General features: G+C 52.4%; 1 protein-coding gene across 1 annotated transcript in view; it reads right to left on the reverse strand.

The window, feature by feature from the left end:
- Positions 1–10,260, reverse strand: part of DLG4 (discs large MAGUK scaffold protein 4) — a gene marked incomplete at its 3' end in the record, with an annotated part of 36,370 nt that extends 26,110 nt beyond the window's left edge. The window contains exons 1-3 of the mRNA XM_083881503.1: positions 9,966–10,260; positions 1,628–1,693; positions 912–965 (exon numbers count right to left, since the gene is read on the reverse strand). Coding sequence (XP_083737629.1) covers positions 912–965; positions 1,628–1,693; positions 9,966–9,995 — 150 coding nt within the window. The 5' untranslated portion in view covers positions 9,996–10,260. The remainder of the gene's footprint in view (positions 1–911; positions 966–1,627; positions 1,694–9,965) is intronic.
- Between the last annotated feature and the right edge of the window lie 9,555 nt (positions 10,261–19,815).

Consider the following 19,815-nt stretch of genomic DNA (forward strand, 5'->3'; position numbering starts at 1 on the left):
TGGGGTGATTTTGATGGAATTTTTGGGGGAATTTCAGGGTGAATTTGGAGGGAATTTTTAGGGAGATTCCAGGAGGGTTTTGGAGGGGATTTGGGGGAATTCCAGGCTGGATTTTTTGGGGGATTTTGGGTGATTTTGATGGATTTTTGGGGGGATTTTGATGAAATTTTGGGGGGATTTTGGGGTGAATATTTTGGGATTTCGGGGGGTGATTCCAGGAGGATTTTGGGATGGATTTGAGGGATTTTAATGGAATTTTTTGGGGAATTTTGGGGGGATTTTGATGGAATTTTTGGGGAATTTCGGGGTGAATTTGGAGGGAATTTTGGGACGGGTTTTGATGGAATTTTGGGGGATTTTTGGGTGATTTTGATGGAATTTTTGGGGGGGTTTTGAGGGAATTTTGGGGTAAATTTCAAGGGGATTTTTGGGGTGAATTTCGGAGGATTTTGACACAATTTTTGGGGTGATTTTGATGGAATTTTTTGGGGATTTCAGGGTGAATTTGGAGGGATTTTTTAGGGAGATTCCAGGAGGGTTTTGGGATGGATTTGAGGGATTTTAATGGAATTTTTTGGGGAATTTTTGGGGTGATTTTGATGGGATTTTTGGGGGAATTTCGGGGTGAATTTGGAGGGAATTTTGGGACAGGTTTTGATGGATTTTTGGGGGGATTTTGATGGAATTTTTGGGGGATTTCAGGGTGAATATTTTGGGATTTCAGGGGGTGATTCCAGGAGGGTTTTGGGATGGATTTGGGGGATTTTAATGGAATTTTTTGGGGAATTTTGGGGTGATTTTGATGGAATTTTTTGGGGATTTCAGGGTGAATTTGGAGGGATTTTTTGGGGAAGTTTCAGGAGGGTTTTGGGGTGGATTTTGGGGCGGATTTGGGGGATTTTGGGGCTCACATAGGCCGGGGCCTCCAGGGTGTCGGTGTTGACGATGACGGGGGGAGAGTTGGCCTGGGGGGGAGGGGAGAGGTCAGAGACCCCCAAACCACCCCCAAAACACGTCCCATAATAGCCCAAAACACCCCCAAAATTATCCCAAAATTCCCTGAAAACTTCCCCAAAATTCACCCAAAATTAACCCCAAAATTCCCAAAAAATTCTCCCAAAATTCACCCAAAAAAATTCCCCAAAATCCCCCCCAAATTTCCCCAAAAATTCTCCCCAAATTCTCTCAAAATTCCCAAAAAATTTCCAAAAAAAAATTTCCCAAAATTCCTTCAAAATTTCCCCAAAATTCCCTCAAAACTGCCTCAAAATCCATTCGAAATTCCCTCAAAATTCCCCCAAAAATTCACCCAAATTTTCCCAAAAAATTCCCTCAAAATTCACACAAACTCCCCCAAATTTTCCCAAAAAATTCCCCCAAAATTCTCCCAAAATTCCTCCCAAAAAATTCCCCCAAAATTCTCCCAAAATTCCCTCAAAATTCCCCAAAAAATTCACCCAAATTTTCCCCAAAAATTCCCCCAAAATTCGCCCAAAATTCCTCCAAAATTCCCTCAAAATTCTCCCAAAAATTCCCCCCAAATTCCCTCAAAGGGGGCGTGGCCTTTCCATATATGGACATTACCTGTCCCCAAAGGGGCGTGGCCTCGGGGTGGGCGTGGCCTTACCTGGCTGGGCAGGTGGGCGGGGCTCTGCTCCAGGGGGGGGCTGTCCTCATCTTGGTACCGGTATTTCTGATGGGAATATGCAAATTTATGCAAATTAGCACCAAAAACATGCAAATACAAAGGGATTTATGCAAATGAGGGGGTTTATGCAAATGAGGGGGTTTAGGAGGCCCCGCCCAGTTAATCCCAGTTAATCCCAGTTTGGGATTTGGGGGTTGGGAAGGGATTAAACTGGGAGGGACTGGGAGGAAACTGGGTCAGGGCTGGGGGCTCCCAGTGCTCCCAGTTTGGGACTGGGGGGGTCCCAGTGCTCCCAGTTTGGGACTGGGGGGGTCCCAGTGCTCCCAGTTTGGGACTGGGGGGGTCCCAGTTTGGGACTAGGGGGGTCCCAGTATGGGACTAGGGGGGTCCCAGTGCTCCCAGTTTGGGACTGGGGGGGTCCCAGTATGGGACTAGGGGGCTCCCAGTGCTCCCAGTATGGGACTGGGGGGTCCCAGTGCTCCCAGTTTGGGACTGGGGGGGTCCCAGTGCTCCCAGTTTGGGACTGGGGGGGTCCCAGTATGGGACTAGGGGGGTCCCAGTGCTCCCAGTTTGGGACTGGGGGGGTCCCAGTATGGGACTAGGGGGGTCCCAGTGCTCCCAGTTTGGGACTGGGGGGGTCCCAGTATGGGACTAGGGGGGTCCCAGTGCTCCCAGTTTGGGACTGGGGGGGTCCCAGTGCTCCCAGTTTGGGACTGGGGGGCTCCCAGTGCTCCCAGTTTGGGACTGGGGGGGGTCCCAGTGCTCCCAGTTTGGGACTGGGGGCTCCCAGTGCTCCCAGTATGGGACTGGGGGCTCCCAGTGCTCCCAGTATGGGACTGGGGGGGTCCCAGTGCTCCCAGTTTGGGACTGGGGGGGTCCCAGTGCTCCCAGTTTGGGACTGGGGGGGTCCCAGTGCTCCCAGTTTGGGACTGGAATGGACTGGGAGAGACTGGGAGGGTCCCAGTGCTCCCAGTATGGAACTGGGGAGGTCCCAGTGCTCCCAGTTTGGGACTGGGGGGCTCCCAGTGCTCCCAGTTTGGGACTGGGGGGGGTCCCAGTGCTCCCAGTATGGGACTGGGGGGGGTCCCAGTGCTCCCAGTATGGGACTGGGGGGGGTCCCAGTGCTCCCAGTATGGGACTGGGGGGCTCCCAGTGCTCCCAGTTTGGGACTGGAATGGACTGGGGGGCTCCCAGTGCTCCCAGTTTGGGACTGGGGGGGTCCCAGTTTGGAACTGGGGGGGTCCCAGTGCTCCCAGTATGGAACTGGAGAGGTCCCAGTGCTCCCAGTGCTCCCAGTATGGAACTGGAATAGACTGGGAGAGACTGGGGGGGGTCCCAGTGCTCCCAGTATGGAACTGGGGGGTCCCAGTGCTCCCAGTATGGGACTGGAATAGACTGGGGGGGTCCCAGTGCTCCCAGTATGGGACTGGAATAGACTGGGAGGGTCCCAGGGCTCCCAGTTTGGGACTGGGGGGGTCCCAGTACGGAACTGGAGAGGTCCCAGTGCTCCCAGTGCTCCCAGTATGGAACTGGAATGGACTGGGAGAGACTGGGGGGGTCCCAGTGCTCCCAGTATGGAACTGGGAAGGTCCCAGTGCTCCCAGTATGGAACTGGCGGGGTCCCAGTGCTCCCAGTATGATCCTGGAGTGTCCCAGTACAGTCCTGGGGCAGCTCCCAGTGCTCCCAGTATGGTCCAGTGGGGTTCCCAGTGCTCCCAGTCCATCCCAGTCCATCCCAGTTTATCCCACCTTGCAGCTGAAGGCCAGCGAGAGGCTCCAGTCCCTCCCAGTGCTCCCAGTTCCCTGTTCCAGCCCCTCCCAGTGCCCCCCAGTCCATCCCAGTCCATCCCAGCATCCCCAAATCTCATTCCCAGTCCATCCCAGTTCCCTCCAGTGCCCCCAAATCTTGTTCCCAGCCACCCCCAGTCGCCTCCCAGTCCCTCCCAGTCCCCCCAAATCCTCTCCCAGTCCTTCCCAGTCGTCCCCAGTCCCCTCCCAGTCCATCCCAGTCCCCCTAAATCTCCATCCTGGTGCCCTCCAGTCCTCCCCAGTCCATCCCAGTCCCTCCAGAGCCCTCTCCCAGTGCTCCCAGTCCATCCCAGTGCCCCCAGATCCCCCCCCAGTCCATCCCAGTCCCTCCAGTGTGTCCCACCTTGCACCTGAAGGCCAGGGAGAGGTTCCTGTCCCTCCCAGTGCTCCCAGTTCATCCCAGTCCCCCTAAATCTCCATCCCAGTCCCCTCCAGTGCTCCCAAATCCCCCCCAATCCCTCTAGTCCATCCCAGTCCATCCCAGTGCCCCCAAATCTCGTTCCCAGTCCCACCCAGTTTATCCCAGTCCCTCCCAGTGCCTTCCAGTCACCCCCAGTGCCCCCAAATCCACTCCCAACCCATTCCAGTCCCCTCCAATCCCCCCAGTCCATCCCAGTCCCCCTAAATCTCCTCCAGTCACCCCCAGTCTCTCCAGAGCCCTCTCCCAGTTGATCCCAGTCCTTCCCAGTTTCCCCCAGTCCATCCCAGTGCCCCTAAATATCCATCCCAGTCCCCCCAAATCTCCTCCCAGTCCCCCCAAATCTCCTCCCAGTCCATCCCAGTCCATCCCAGTCCCCCCAAATCTCCTCCCAGTCCATCCCAGTCCATCCCAGTCCCCCCAAATCTCCTCCCAGTCCATTCCAGTCTATCCCAGTCAATTCCAGCCCCTCCAAATCTCCATCCCAGTCTATCCCAGTCCATCCCAGTCCATCCCAGTGTCCCCCACCTTGCAGCCGAAGGCCAGGGAGAGGCTCCTGTCCCTCCAGACCAGGCGACACTGACACAGCAACGGCGAGAAACAGCCGGGACCCCCCCGGGACCCCCCCCCGCACCCCGGGGACACCCCCGGGACCCCCCCCGGGACCCCCCCGAGCCCCGGGAGCCCCCCCGGGACCCCCCCCGGGATCCCCCCCGGGCCCTTCGGGGCCGCTCCCGCCATCGGCCCCCCCGGGACCCCCCCGGGACCCCCCCCCGGCACCGGGACCCCCCCCCGGGAGGCCCCGGATTAACCGGGATTAGCGGGGGGGAGGGGATTAGGGCGGGGGAGGGGCTGGGGGAGGGGCTGGGGGGGAGGGACATGGGGGGGGGCACAGAAATGCATCTGGGGGGTCCAAAATACACCTGGGAGGGTCCAAATACACCTGGGACACCCCGAAATGCACCTGGGAGGGCCCAAAATACACCTGGGACACCCCAAAATATAAATGGAAGACCCCAAAATGCACCTGGGAGGCACCAAATATACATGGGGGATCCAAAATATACCTGGGAGGGTCCAAAATATACCTGAGACACCATAAAATATACATGGGACATTCCAAAATATACCAGGGACACTCAAAAATATAAATGGGAGACCCCAAAATACACCTGGGAGGGCCCAAAATGCACCTGGGAGGGCCCAAAATGCACCTGGGGGGTCCAAAATACACCTGGGAGGGCCCAAAATGCACCTGGGGGGTCTAAAATACACCTGGGAGGACCAGGAGAGCCCCGGGATCATAGAGAGACCCCCCAAAACCATAGAGAGACCCCCAGGAGGGACAGAGAGACCCCCAAAACCATAGAGAGACCTCCGGGATGGACAGAGAGACCCCCAAAACCATAGAGAGACCTCCGGGATGGACAGAGAGACCCCCAAAACCATAGAGAGACCCCCAGGAGGGACAGAGAGACCCCCAAAAGCATAGAGAGACCCCCAGGGGGGATAGAGAGACCCCCAAGACCCCCAAAATAAATAAAAGGAGCACCAGGAGCACAAAACGACCCTCAGGATCCCCCCAAGGGCATTGAGAGGGGCCCAGAGAGACCCCCCGAGACCCTCAAATCATAGAGAGGGGCCCAGAGAGACCCCCGAGACCCCCAAAATAAATAAAAGGAGCACCAGGGCCTCAAAACGACCCCCAGGACCTGAGAAGCCCCTCAGGAGCCCAGAGAAATCCATAAAAACCTCCAGGAGACCCCCAAAAACACAAAGACCGCCAAGATCACCAAAAGGGGCCTCAGAGACCACCCAAAATTACTAAGAAAAGGCCTAAAACGACCCCCAGGACCCCCCAACTCCGCCCACCTCGTACCTGTCCTCGTTTGACCCCTCCGGGCCCCCGTTCCCGCCTTTTTTTCTCCTCATAAGCCCCGCCCCTTTTCCCCTCACGCAAACCCCGCCCCCTCGCCGTCTCCATGGCAACGCGCGGCCACGCGGGAAAGGGGGGCGGAGTGGGCGGGGCCTCCGCTTTTGGCGCGGCGTTACCACGGCAACGAGCGCGGGAAGGCGTTGCCGGGGCAACGGGGGAGGGGGCGTGGCTTCGGTTGCCGCGGAAACGGGGAAAAGGGGCGGGGCTTCGGTTGCCGCGGGAACATAAAAGGGGCGGGGCCTCGGTTGCCGCGGCAACGGCGTGGGAATGGCGGGAGGGGGAATTTCGGGGCCAATTCTGAGGGAATTTTGAGGGAATTTCGGGTGAAATCGGGAATTTCTGAGGGGAAAGTTGGGGTGAAAAAAGGGATAAAAGCGAGGGAAGGGTTTTTGGGGGGATTTCAGGTGAGTTTTGGGGTGGTTTGTTTTTTTTTTTTGGCGGATTTTTGGAGAGATTCCGGCAGAATTTCCAGGCCTGTTCCTGGAGGTTTTGGGTGAAATTTGAATTTTGAGGAGTTTTAGGTGGATTTTGGGGATTTAAGGTAAAATTTGGGGGATTTCAGGTGAATTTTGGGGATTTCAGGTGAATTTTAGGGAATTTCAGGTGGATTTTGAGGAGGTTCAGGTGAATTTTTGGGTGTTTAAGGCGAATTTGGGGGATTTGGAGGATTTTTGGGCGATTTCGGACCAAAATTTGGGGGGTTTGGGACCAATTTAGGGCAGTTTTGAGGCAAATTTTGAGGATTTAGGACAAATTTGGGGGATTTTGGGCCAATTTCCAGGAATTTGGGACAATTTGGGATATTTTCGACCAATTTAGGGAAATTTGGGGTCAATTCTGGGGATTTTGGGCCAAATTTTGGGGCTCCTGGGGCTGATTTTGGGGCATTTTGGAGGTTTAAGGGACGATTTTTGGGATTTTGGGGGTTTTAGGGCCGATTTTGGGATTTAAGGGACGATTTTGGGTCTAATTTGGGGTTTTTTGACGGAGTTTCAGGCTGAATTTTGGGGATTTTGGGGAGTTTAGGGGCGAATTTGGGGGATTTGGGTTTTTTTGAGGGGTTTTAGGGCCAAATTTGGGGAATTTTGAGGGAGTTTAGGGCCAAATTTGGGGGATTTTGGTGGATTTAGGGACAAATTTTGGGGGAATTTGGGCCAATTTTGGGTTTTTTCGGGGCTCTCTGGGCTGATTTGGGGCCAATTTAGGGGGATTGAGGATTTTAGGGCCGATTTTGGGGCTTTTAATGCCAATTTTTGGGGTTTGGGGGCAGATTTTGGGGTTTTTTGGGGGGATTTGGGGGTTTTAGGGCCGAATTTTGGGGTCTAGTGATTTTTAGGGGCATTTTTAGGGGATTTAAGGGGGATTTGGGGCCGATTTTGGAGGGTTTAGGGCAAGTTTAGGGGATTTTGGGGTTTTAAATGCCAATTTTGGGGTATTTGGGGGGTTTTAATGCTGATTTTGGGGTTTTAAATGCCAATTTTGGGGTATTTGGGGGGTTTTAATGCTGATTTTGGGTTTGAAATGCCAATTTTGGCGTCTTTCAGGGGTTTCAATGCAGATTTTTAGGGATTTTAGGGCCGATTTTGGGGGGTTTGAGGGTTTTAGGAATTTATAGGGTCAATTTTGGGGGTTTTAGGGCCGATTTTTGGGTCTTTTAAGGCAGATTTTGGGGTTTTCGGGGGTTTCAATGCCAATTTTGGGGGGTTTAGGGCCAATTTTGGGGTATTTGGGACGGATTTTGGGGTATTTTGGGTGGTTTTAGGGCCGATTTGGGGGTATTTTGGGGTTTTAGGGCCGAATTTGGGAGGTTTAGGGCCAATTTTGGGGTATTTGGGGCGGATTTTGGGGTATTTCAGGGGTTTCAATGCCGATTTTGGGGGTTTAGGGCCAATTTTGGGGGTATTTGGGGAGTTTTAGGGCCGATTTTGGGGGTTTGGGGCGGATTTTGGGGTATTTTGGGGATTTTAGGACGGATTTTGGGGTTTAAAATGCCGAATTTGGGGTAATTTGGGGGTTTTAGGGCCGATTATAGGGTTTTAGGGTCAATTTTGGGGTTTAAAATGCCAATTTTGGGGCATTTCAGGGGTTTTAGGGCGGATTTTTGGGTATTTCGGGCGGATTTTGGGTATTTTGGGGGTTCTCCCCCCCCGCCCCCACGTGGCCGCCGCCCCTCCCCCCCCGTTGCCGTGGGAACGCGGCGGCCCCACGTGGTGACACCCCCGGGGGGGGAGGGGACACCGCCCCGCCCCCACCCCGCGCCCCAAACACACCCGGGCACCCCAAAATTCACATTGAAACCCCCAAAATCCGACCGGGACACCCCAAAAATCCACAAAATTCAACCAGAAACCCCCAAAAAAATCCACAAAATTCACCTAAAACCCCAAAAATCCAACCGGGAACCCCCAAAATTCACCTAAAAAACCCAAAATTCACCCAACCCCCCCAAAAATAACCCCCACAATCCAACCGAGAACCACCAGAATTCATCCGAGAACCCCCAAAATTCACCTAAAACCCCCCAAAATTCACATAAAACCCCCCAAAAATTCAGCTAAAACCACCAAAATTCACCTAAAACCACCAAAATTCCACCTGAGACCCCCCCAAAATCCAACCGGGAACCCCCAAAATTCACCTAAAACCCTCCAAAATTCATCTAAAACCCCCCAAAATTCATGTAAAACCCCCAAAATTCCACCTGAGACCCCCCAAAATTCACAACGGCGCCTTTGGGGGGGTCAGAGACACCCCAGGACCCCCCAAAATCCCCCCAAATTCCCCAAATCCTCTCCAGGACCCCCTAAAACGTCCCCAAATCTATTCCAGGCCCCCCAAAATCCCCCCTGGAGCCCCAAAATCTCCCCCAGAGGCCCCAAAACGCCCCCAGACCCCCCTAAATCCCCTCCAGGACCCCCCAAATCTTTCCGGAGCCCCTTTAGGACCCCCCAAAATCCCCCCCAGAGCCCCCAAACCCCCTCCAGACCCCCCCAAATTCCTCTAGGACCCCCCAAATCCCCCCCAGGGCCCCCAAAATCCACTCGGAGCCCCCAAAATCCCCTCTAGACTCCCCCAAATCCCCTCCAGAGCCCCCAAAACGCCCCCAAATCCTCTCCAGGACCCCTCAAAATCCCCCCAAATCCCCTCCAGGACCCCCCAAATCTCTCCGGAGCCTCCCCCAGGACCCCCCAAATCCCCCTCAGAGCCCCCAGAACGGCCCCAAAATTCACTCTGAGCCCCCAAAACGCCCCCAAATCCCCTTCAAGATCCCCCAAATCCTTTCCAGACCCCCCAAATCCTCACCAGAGCTTCCAAATCCCCTCCAGGACCCCCCAAATCCCCCCTGGAGCCCCCAACCCCCCCCAAATCATCCCCAAACCCCCTCCAGACCCCCCTAAATCCCCCGGATCCCCCCCAGGACCCCTCAAATCACCTCCAGGACCCCCCAAAATCCCCCCCGGAGCCTCAAACCCCCCCAAAATCCTCCTCAAATCCTCCCCAGACCCCCTAAATCCGCCCCAGGACCCCTCAAATCCCCTCCAGGATCCCCCTAAATCACCCCCAGGACCCCCCAAACCCCTCCAGGACCCCTCAAATCCCCCTCGGAGCCCCAAATCCCCCCCAAAATCCCCTCCAGCACCTCCAAATCACCTCCAGAGCCCCCAAAATCCCCCTGGATCTCCCCTAGGCCCCCCCAAATCCCCTCCAGGATCCCCCAAATCACCCCCAGACCCCCCAAATCCCCCTCCAGGACCCCCCTAAATCCTCCCCCGGAGCCCCAAAACGCCCCCAAATCATCCCCAAATCCCTCCCAGACCCCCCCAGGATCCCCAAATCCCCCTCCAGGACCCTCCAGGACCCCTAAAATCCCCCCGGACCCCCCAAAATCCCCCCAAATCCTCCTTAAATCCCCCCCCAGGACCCCCAAACCCCTCCAGGATCCCCAAAATCTCCCCCAGACCCCCCAAATCCCCCTCCAGGACCCTCCAGGACCCCCAAAATCACCCCCGGACCCCCCAAAAACCCCCCAAATCCCCCTCAAATCCCCTGAACCCCCCCCAAAAAATCCCTCCCCTCCCCCTCTCTCCCCTCCCCCTCCCCCCGCGGTGTTTTTGGGGTGATTTCGGGGGGGATTCGGGGGGTCCCGGGGGTACCTTGGTGGTGACGATGCACAAACAATCCATGGCGGCCGCTCATGGGCCGGGGGGGCCCCGCGGGAGGACGAGGAGGAGGAGGAGGAGGAGGAGGATGGAGAGGGGGAGGAAGGCTCGGGAGGAGGGGGGAGGGAAGGAGGAGGAGGATGGATGGAAAAAAAAAAATTAAAAAAAAAATGGGGGGAGGAAGGTGAGGAGGAGGAGGATGGAAAAAAAAAGGGGGAGGAGGATGAGGATGGAGGGATGAAGGGATGAAGGCTCAGGAAGGAGGAGGAGGAGGAAGAAGGAGGGAGGGATGAAGGCCCAGGAGGAGGAAGGTAAAAAAACCGGGGGGGAGGAAGATGAGGAGGAGGAGGAGGGGAAAAAAGGGGGGGGGAGGATGAGGATGAAGGGATGAAGGCTCAGGAAGAGGAGGAGGAGGAAGAAGGGAGGGATGAAGGCCCAGGAGGAGGATGAGGAGGAGGAAGGTGAAAAAAACCAGGGGGGAGGAAGGACCGGGAAGAGGAAAAGGAAAAAAAAGGGGGAGGAGGATGAGGAGGGAGAGGATGAGGGGATGAAGGCTCAGGAAGGAGGAGGAAAAAAAACCGGGGGGAGGAAGGACCGGGAGGATGAGGAGGAGGAGGAGGAGGAGGAGGAGGATGAAGGCCCAGGAGGAGGAGGAGGAAGGTAAAAAAAAACGGGGGGGAGGATGAGGATGGAGAGGATGAAGGGATGAAGGCTCAGGAGGAGGATGGAAAAAGGGGAGGGGGAGGATGATGAGGATGGAGGGGATGAAGGTTCAGGAGGGGAGGGAGGAAAAAGAGGAGGAGGATGGAAATGAGGAGGGGGAGGAGGATGAGGATGGGGAGGATGAAGGGATGAAGGCTCAGGGGAGGAGGAGGAGGAGGATGAAGGGATGAAGGCTCAGGAAGAAGAGGATGGAAAAGGGGGGGGGGGGATGAAGGACCAGGATGGAGGAGGAGGATGAGGATGAGGATGGAGGGGATGAAGGGATGAAGGCTCGGAGGAGGGAGAGGATGGAAAAAGGGAGGAGAGGAGGATGAGGATGGAGGGGATGAAGGCTCGGGGGGGAGAGGATGAAGATGGAAGGGATGAAGGCTCAGGGAGGATGGAGAGGAGGAGGAAGAGGAGGATGGAGGGGATGAAGGGATGAAGGCTCGGGGGGAGGAGGAGGAGGATGGAGGGGATGAAGAGCCGGGGGGAGGAGGAGGAGGAGGAGGAAGAGGAGGAGGAGGAGGAAGATGCGGCAGCGGGAAGGGAGGAAGAGCGGGAGGAGGAGGAGGAGGAGGAGCAGCGGGAGGAGGAGGAAGGCCCGGGGGGAGGGACCTGCGGCAGCAGCAGCAGGAGGAGGAGGAGGAGGAGGAGGAGCGGGAGGAAGGCCCGGCTGGAGGAGGAGGAGGAGGAAGATGAAGACGCCGAGGGGATGAAGGAGGAGGAGGAGGAGGAGGAGGAAGATGAAGGAGCCCCCGGTGAGGGGGGGGAGGAGGAAGAGGAGGAGCAGCCCAGGGAGGAGGAGGAGGGAGAAACCACAGCGATGAAGGCTCGGGGTGAGGAGGAGGAGGAGGAGGGAAAAGCGGGATGAAGATGAAGGCTCAGGGGGGAGGATGATGAAGGACCGGGATGACGATGAAGGCTCAGGGAGGAGGAGGAGGATGATGAAGGAGCGGGAGGATGATGAAGGCTCGGGGAGGATGATGAAGGCTCAGGAGGAGGAAGAGGATGGAAAAGGGGAGGAGAGGAGGATGAGGATGGAGAGGATGAAGGGATGAAGGCTCGGGAGGAGGAGGAGGATGAAGATGAAGGCTCAGGGGGAAGGAGGATGATGATGATGAAGGACCGGGAGGAGGAGGAGGATGGAGAGGATGAAGGGAGGAAGGCTTGGAGAGGAGGATGATGAAGAAGAGGAGGTGAGGAAGGCTCAGGGAGGAGGAGTAGGAGGGAAAAGCGGGAGGAGGATGATGAAGGCTCGGGGGAGGGGATGAAGGCTCGGGAGGAGGAGGAAGGAGCCGGGAGGAAGAGGAGGGGGAGGAGGAGGAGGATGAAGGCTCGGGGGAGGAGGAGGAGGATGATGAAGGAGCGGGAGGTGAAGATGAAGGCTCAGAGGATGATGATGATGATGATGATGAAGGGATGAAGGCTCGGGTGAGGATGAGGAAGGAGCCGGGAGGAGGAGGAGGAGGAGGGGGAGGGATGAAGGCTCCTGGCGGGTGGGAATTCGGGAATTTTGGGGAAAAAATCCGGGATTTTTGGGGGAAAAAAATGGGAATTTTGGGGGGAAAAAATGGGAATTTTGGGGGAAAAAAAGGGAATTTTGGGGGAAAAAATTGGGATTTTGGGGGGGAAAAAATGGGAATTTTGGGGGGGAGAAATTGGGATTTTTGGGGATTTTTTTTTGGGAAAATACGGGAAATTTAGGGGTAAAAGTTTGGGATTTCTGGGGGGATTTGGCGACAAAAAATTGGGATTTTGGGGGGAAATTTGGAATTTTTTGGGGGGGGAGAAATTGAGATTTTTGGAGGGAAAAAAATTGGGATTTTGGGGGGAAAATTTTGGGATTTTGGGGAGAAAATTTGGGATTTTTGGGGGGAAATTTTGGGAATTTTGGGGGAAAATATTGGGATTTGGGGGGTGAAAAATTTGGATTTTAAGGGGGACAGTCGGGAATTTAGGGGGGAAATTCGGGAATTTTGGGGGGAAAAATTGGGAATTTTGGAGGAGAAATTTGGGATTTTGGGGATTTGGGGAAATTTTGGGGATTTTGGGGGGAAAATTGGGGGGTTTGGGTGGATTTTGTGGGTTTTTTTTTGTCGGGATTTTTGGGTTTTTTTTGGGCGGATTTGGGGGCAATTTTGGGATTTTTTTGGGTGGAATTTTAGGGGGAATTTTTGAGGATTTTCAGGCGGGAATTCTGAAGATTTTTGGGGGAATTTTGGGAATTTTTTGGGGGAATTTTTTTTGGGATTTTGGGGAGAATTTTGAGGATTTTTGGGGAAATTTTTCGGGATTTTTTGGGGAATTTTTCGGGATTTTTGGGGGATTTTTTTGGGATTTTCAGCGAGAATTTTGAGGATTTTTGGGGGGGTTTGGGGGGACTTTTTGGGGTAATTTTGGGTATTTTGGGGGGATTTTGGGGTTACCCTGTGGCGGGGGGAGGGGCCGCTCACGGAGGTCTCGTAACTCTCCTGGATGTCTGGGGGGGGGAGGGGAAAAAAGGGGGTGAGACCCCCCAAAATCCCCCCAAAATCCCCCAAATCCCCCCAAATCCCCTCCCCATCCCCCAAAATCCCAATTTTCCCCCCAAAATTCTGCATTTTTCCCTCCAAATCCCCCCCCAAACCTCCTCAAATCCCCCCAGGCCCCCCCCAAAAACCATCAAATCCCTCAAATTCTCTCCCAGGACCCCCAAAATCCCGAATTTTTCCACCCAAATCCCCCCAGATCTTCTCCCCATCTCCCCAGTTCCTTCCCAGACCCCCCAAAATTCCCCAAATCCCAAAATTCCCCCCCAAATCCTCCCAGATCTCCCCCAGGACCCCCTAAACCTCTCTAAAATCCCCCCAAAATCCCCCAAATTCCCCTAAATCTCTCCCAAACTTCCTGAAATTCCCTTTTTCCCCCAAAAAAATCTCCCCCAAACCCCCTCAAATTCCCCCCCGGGACCCCCAATTCCACCCCTGACCCCCCAAATCCCCCCCAAAATCCCCCAAATTCCCCCCAAATCCTCCCAAATCCCCCCAAACTTCCCAAAATCCCTTTTTTCCCCAAAAAATTCCCAAAATCTCCCCTAAACCTCCCCAAATCCCCCCCAGGACCCCCAAATCCCCCAACCCCCCCCCAGAACCACCCAAAATCCCCCCCAAACCCCCTCAAATCCTCCCAAATCCCCCCAAATCCCTCCCAGACCCCCCAAACCCCCCCAAAATCCCAAATTTTCCCCCAAAATCCCATTTTTTCCCTCCTTACCGAGCAGGGCCTGGAAGAGGGGGCTCTGCAGGACCCCCCAAACCGCCCCCAAAACCTCCCCAAACCCACCCAGGACCCCCCAAATCCTCCCCAGGACCCCCAAAACATCCCCAAATTCCCCAAATCCCTCCCAAACTTCCCGAAATTCCTTTTTTCCCCAAAAAAATTCCCCAAATTCCCCAAAATCCCCCCTTAAACCTCCCCAAATCCCCCAAAATCCTCCTCAGGACCCCCCAACCCCTCCCCAAATTCCCTCAAATCCTCCCAAATCCCTCCCAAACTTCCCCAAATCCCAAATTTTCCCCAAAAATCTCATTTTTTTTCCCTCCTTACCGAGCAGGGCCTGGAAGAGGGGGCTCTGCAGGACCCCCAGGAGCTGCTGGGCCCGGAGCCGGGGGGGGGGTCCCAGAGCCTCGGCCAGGAGCCGCCGGGCCCCCAGCCCTGGGACCCCCAAAAATGGGTTAGAGACCCCAAAAATCGGGTTTGGGACCCCCAGAAATGGGTCAGGGACCCCCAGAAATGGGTTAGAGACTCAAAAAATGGGTTTGGGACCCCCGAAAATGGGCTTGGGACCCCCAAAAATGGGTTAGAGAGCACCAAAATTGGGTTAGGGAACCCCAAAATCAGGTTTGGGACCCTCAAAATTGCGTTTGGGACCCAAAAAATGGGTTTGGGACCCCCAAAAAGGGGTTTGGGACCCAAAAAATGGGTCTGAGACCCCTGAAAATGGGGTTGGGACCCCCGAAATTGGGTCAGGGACCCCCGAAAATGTGTCAGGAGCCACATAAATGGTTTTGGGACCCCCAAAAATGGGTTTGGGACCCCAAAAAGGGGTCTGGGACCCTCGAAAATTGGTTAGAGACCCCCAAAAATGGGTTTAGGAGCGCCAAAATTGGGTTTGGGACCCCAAAATTGGGTTTAGGAGCCCCGAAATTGGGGCTGGGGGCATCGAAATCTCATCAGGGAACCCCAAAACCAGCCCTGGGACCCCCAAAATTGGGTTGAGACCCCCAAATCACCCCTGGGACCCCCAAATCCAATCAGGGACCCCCCAAAAATGGGGTTTGGACCCCTAAAACCCCCCCGGGAACCCCAAAAATTGGGGCTGGGACCCCCCAAATCCCCCCAAATTTCACAGGGACCCCCCAAAATTCTCCCAGGGACCTCCCAGGTGAAATTGGGACCCCCAAACCACCCTGGGACCCCCAAACCCCCCCCAAACCCCCCAAGGGCCCCCCTAAGGGCTTCAAAATGCCCAAAAATCCCCCAAATCCCCCCAAAAATCCCCCCAAATTTCTCCGGGACCCCCCAAATCCCCCCAAGACCCTCCAGGTGAAATTTGGACCCCCCAAACCCCCCTAAAATCCCCCCCAACACCCCCAGGGCTTCCAAATGCCCCAAAATTCCCCCAAATCCCCCCCCAAAATCCCCCTAAATTTCACCAGGACCCCCCAAATTCCCCCCAAATTTCCCTGGGACCCCCCAAAACCCCCCCAGGACCCCCCCAGGTGAAATTTGGACCCCCCAACCCCCGCCAGGGCTTCAAAATGCCCCCAAATCCCCCCAAAATGCCCCCAAATCCCCCCAGATTTTCCCGGGACCCCCCAAAATTCTCCCAGGGACCCCCCAGGTGAAATTAGGACCCCCAAAACCCCCCTGGGACCCCCAAAACCCCCCCCGGGACCCCCCAAACCCCCCCCCGGGCCACCGAAAGGGCTTCAAAACGCCCCCAAATCCCCCAAAATTCCCCCAAATTCTCCCCAAAAATCGCCCCAAATTCCCCCCAAATTTCTCCAGGATCCCCCAAATTTCCCCCAAATTTCCCTGGAACCCCCCAAACCCCCCCCAGGACCCCCCAGGTGAAATTGGGACCCCCCAAAACCCCCCCCCAGGGCTTCAAAATGCCCCAAATCCCCCAAATCCCCCCAAAAAATCCCCCTAAATTTCACCGGGACCCCCCAAATTCCCCCCAAATTTCCCCGGGACCCCCCAAATCCCCCCCGGGACCCCCCAGATGAAATTGGGACCCCCCAAACCCCCCTAAACTCCCCCCAAAACCCCCCAAGGGCTTAAAAATGCCCCAAATCCCTCAAATCCCCCCCAAAATCCCCCAAAAATTCCCCCCAAATTTCACCGGGACCCCCCCAAAACCCCCCCGGGACCCCCCAAAACCCCCCAGGCCTCCCCAAGGGCTTCAAAATGCCTTAAAATCCCCCCAAATCCCCCAAATCCCCCCAAAAAATCCCCCTAAATTTCACCGGGACCCCCCAAATTCCCCCCAAATTTCCCTGGGACCCCCCAAATCCCCCCCGGGACCCCCCAAAGCCCCCCCGGTCTCACCCCTGGGCGGCAGCGCCATGGCCGGGGGTTAATCCGGGCTCGGGGGGGGTTGGGGGGATTTTCGGGGATTTTCGGGGATTTGGGGGGGGGCGTGACCCCCCCGTGACCCCCCCCCGGCCCCGAGGGATTCTGGGAAATGGAGTTTAAAAAAAAAAAAAAAAAAAAAATCTGGAAAAAAAAGGGCAAAGGAGTCGATTTTTTGTGAATTTTTATTGAATTTTTGTTTATTTTTTTTCTTGGGTTTTTAATGGAATTTTTGGTGGTTTTTTAGTTGAATTTTTTTTTGGATTTTAATTGATTTTTTTTAATTTTTTTATAATTTTTATCGAATTTTTAATTGATTTTTTTTTGTAATTTTTATCGAATTTTTAATTATTTTTTGAGTTTTTATTGACATTTTTATTGAATTTTCATTGATTTTTTAATTGAGTTTTTATTGACATTTTAATCGGTCTTTCATTGATTTTTTATTGAATTTTTATTGAATTTTCTATTGAATTTTCATTTTTTTAATTGAATTTTTATTGACATTTTTATTGAATTTTCACTGATTTTTAAATTGAATTTTTATTGAATTTTCATTGATTTTTAACTGAATTTTTATTGACATTTTTATTGAGTCTTCATTGATTTTTATTGACGTTTTAATTGAACTTTCACAGAGTTTTTATTGAGTTTTATTGACACTTTTATTGAGTTTTTATCAACATTTTTATTGAGTTTTTATTGACATTTTTATTGAATTTTTTACATTTTTTTATTGACTTTTTATTGTATTTTTAAGGCGATTCACGAGGCACAAACGGAGGAAAAATTTTGGGGGAAAAAAAAATCCCCAAATTTCGGGAAAAAGGCACAAAAAAACCCCAAATAAAGGGAAAATTCCCCAAAAATTGGAGGGGAAACCCCAAATCTGAGAGACCCAAAAATGAGGGGAAAACGCCCCAAAAAAATTGAGGGAAAAATAAAAATTCCCTGAGACTTAAAGGGAAAAAAATCCTCCAAAAATGAGGGAAAATCTGTTAAAAATTTTCAGGAAAATTCCTTAAAATTTCAGGAAAATTCCCTAAAAAATTAAAGGAAAATCCCTGAAAATTTCCTAAAAAATTAAAGGAAAAATTCCTTGAAAATTTCAGGAAAATTCCCTAAAAAATTAAAGAAAAATTCCTTCAAAATTTCTGGAAAATTCCCTGAAAATTTCCTCAAAAATTCAAGGAAAATTCCTTAAAATTTGAGGAAAAATCCCTCAAAAATTCAGGAAAATTTCCTTCAAAATTTCAGGAAAATTCAAGGAAAAATCCCTCATAAATTAAAAGGAAAGTTCCTTAAAATTTCAGGAAAAAATCCCTTAAAATTTCAGGAAATTTTCCTTAAAAAATTAAAGGAAAATTCCCTCGAAAATTAAAGGAAAAAAAATCCCTGAAAATTCCAGGAAATTCCTGGAAAATTTTCAGGAAAATTCCCTAAAAAAATTAAAGGAAAATTCCTTAAAATTTCAGGAAAAATCCCTGAAAATTTCAGGAAAATTTCCTTCAAAATTTCAGGAAAATTCAAGGAAAATTTCAGGAAAATTCAAGGAAAATTTCAGTGGAAAAAAATTTCCCCAAAATTCCAAAGTTTCACCCCAAAAATTCAAGAAACCCCAAAAATTAAGGCAAAAAAAAAAAAAAAAAAAAAAAAAAATTTGGGGGTCCTGGGGGGGATTTTTGGGTTTTGGGGTTTTTTTGGGGTTTTGGGGCTCCTGGGGGGGATGTTGGGGGGATTTTGGGGTTTTTTGGGGATTTTTGGGGCTCTCAAGGGGATTTTGGGATTTTTTTTTTGTTTTTTTGGGGGATTTTTGGGGGTCCTGGGATGGATTTTGGGGCTCAGGGGATTTTGGGATTTTTTTTTGTTTTGTTTTTTGGGGGATTTTGGGGCTCTCAGGGGGATTTTTTTGGATATTTTTGGGGTTTTTTGGGGGGATCTCAGAAGTCCAGGGGGGAATTTGGGGTTTCTGAGTGAGATTTTGGGGTAAATTTTGGGTTTTTTGGGGTCTCTCAGAAGCCCAGGGAGGTTTTTTGGGGGGTCCTGGGGTGGATTTTGGGGCTCTCAGGGGGATTTTTTTTTGGTTTTTTTTTGGGGTCTCAGAAGCTCAGGGAGGTTTGGGAGTTTCTGAGTTGGATTTTAGGGCATTTTCAGGTGGTTTTGGAGGTTCTCAGGGTGTTTTTTGGGGAATTTTCAGGCGGTTTTGGGGCATTTTCAGGTGTTTTTGGGGGGTGTTTCAGCAACCTGGGGTGGGTTTTGGGGGGTCTCAAGATGTTTTTGGGGATATTTTGGGGTGTTTTTGGTGTCTCTCAGAAGCCCAGGGTGGTTTTGGGGTCAATTTTGGGGTATTTTTTTTGGTTTTTGGGGTATTTCTGGGTGTTCTTTGGATATTTTGGGGGGTTTTGGGGTATTTTTGGGGTCACTCACAAGCCCAGGGTGGTTTTTATGGTAGTTTGGGGGTTTTTTTGGGGGGTATTTTAAGGTTTTTTGGGGTATTTCAGGGTGTTTTTTGGGGTGTTTTCAGATGTTTTTGTGTCTCTCACAAGCCCAGGGGGGTTTTGGGGTGGTTTTTTTGGGGGTATTTTGGGGTATTTCAGGTTGTTTTTTGGGTATTTCAGGGTGTTTTGGGGTGTTTTCAGGTGTTTTTGGGGTCTCTCAGAAGTCCAGGGGTATTTTTGAGGTATTTTGGGGTATTTCAGGATGTTTTTGGGGTGTTTTCAGGTGTTTTGGGGGTATTTTGGGGACATTTTTGGGGGTATTTTTGGGGTCTCTCAGAAGCTGAGGGGGTTTTTGGAAGTTCTCAGGATGGTTTTTGGGGTATTTCACAGTGTTTTTGGGCTGTTTTGGGGTATTTCAGGGTGGTTTTGGGGTGTTTTGTGGTGTTTTTGGACTATTTTGGGGTGTTTGGGGGCATTTCAGGGGGTTTTGGGGTGTTTTCAGAAGCCATGGGGGGGTTTGGGGTATTTCAGGATGTTTTTGGGCTATTTTGGGGGTGTTTTCAGGTGTTTTTGGGGTCTCTCAGAAGTCCAGGGGTATTTCGAGGTATTTCGGGGTATTTCAGGGTGTTTTTGGGGTATTTTTGGGACATTTTTGGGTCTCTCAGAAGCCGAGGGGGTTTTTGGAGGTTCTCAGGGTGGTTTTTGGGGTATTTTGGGGTGGTTTGAGGGTATTTTGGGGTGTTTTCAGGTCTTTTTTGGGTCTCTCAGAAGTCCAGGGGTATTTTGGGGTGTTTTCAGCTGTTTTTGGGGTCTCTCAGAAGCTCAGGGTGGATTTTGGAGATTCTCAGGGTGGTTTTTGGGGGTATTTTGGGGTATTTTTGGGTCTCTCAGAAGCCCAGGAGGGTTTGGAGGTTGTCAGGATGGGTTTTGGGGGGTATTTTGGGGTATTTCAAGTGGTTTTTTTGGGTATTTCAGGGTATTTTGGGGTGTTTTTGGGGTATTTTTGGGGTGTCCTGAGGTGGTTTTGGGGTATTTCAGGGTGGTTTTGGGTTATTTTGGGCTATTTTAGTGTGTTTTTTAAGGTG

This window comes from Zosterops lateralis (assembly GCF_965231275.1).
Source record: "Zosterops lateralis genome assembly, chromosome: 34".
NCBI classification, from domain to species: Eukaryota; Metazoa; Chordata; class Aves; order Passeriformes; family Zosteropidae; genus Zosterops; species Zosterops lateralis.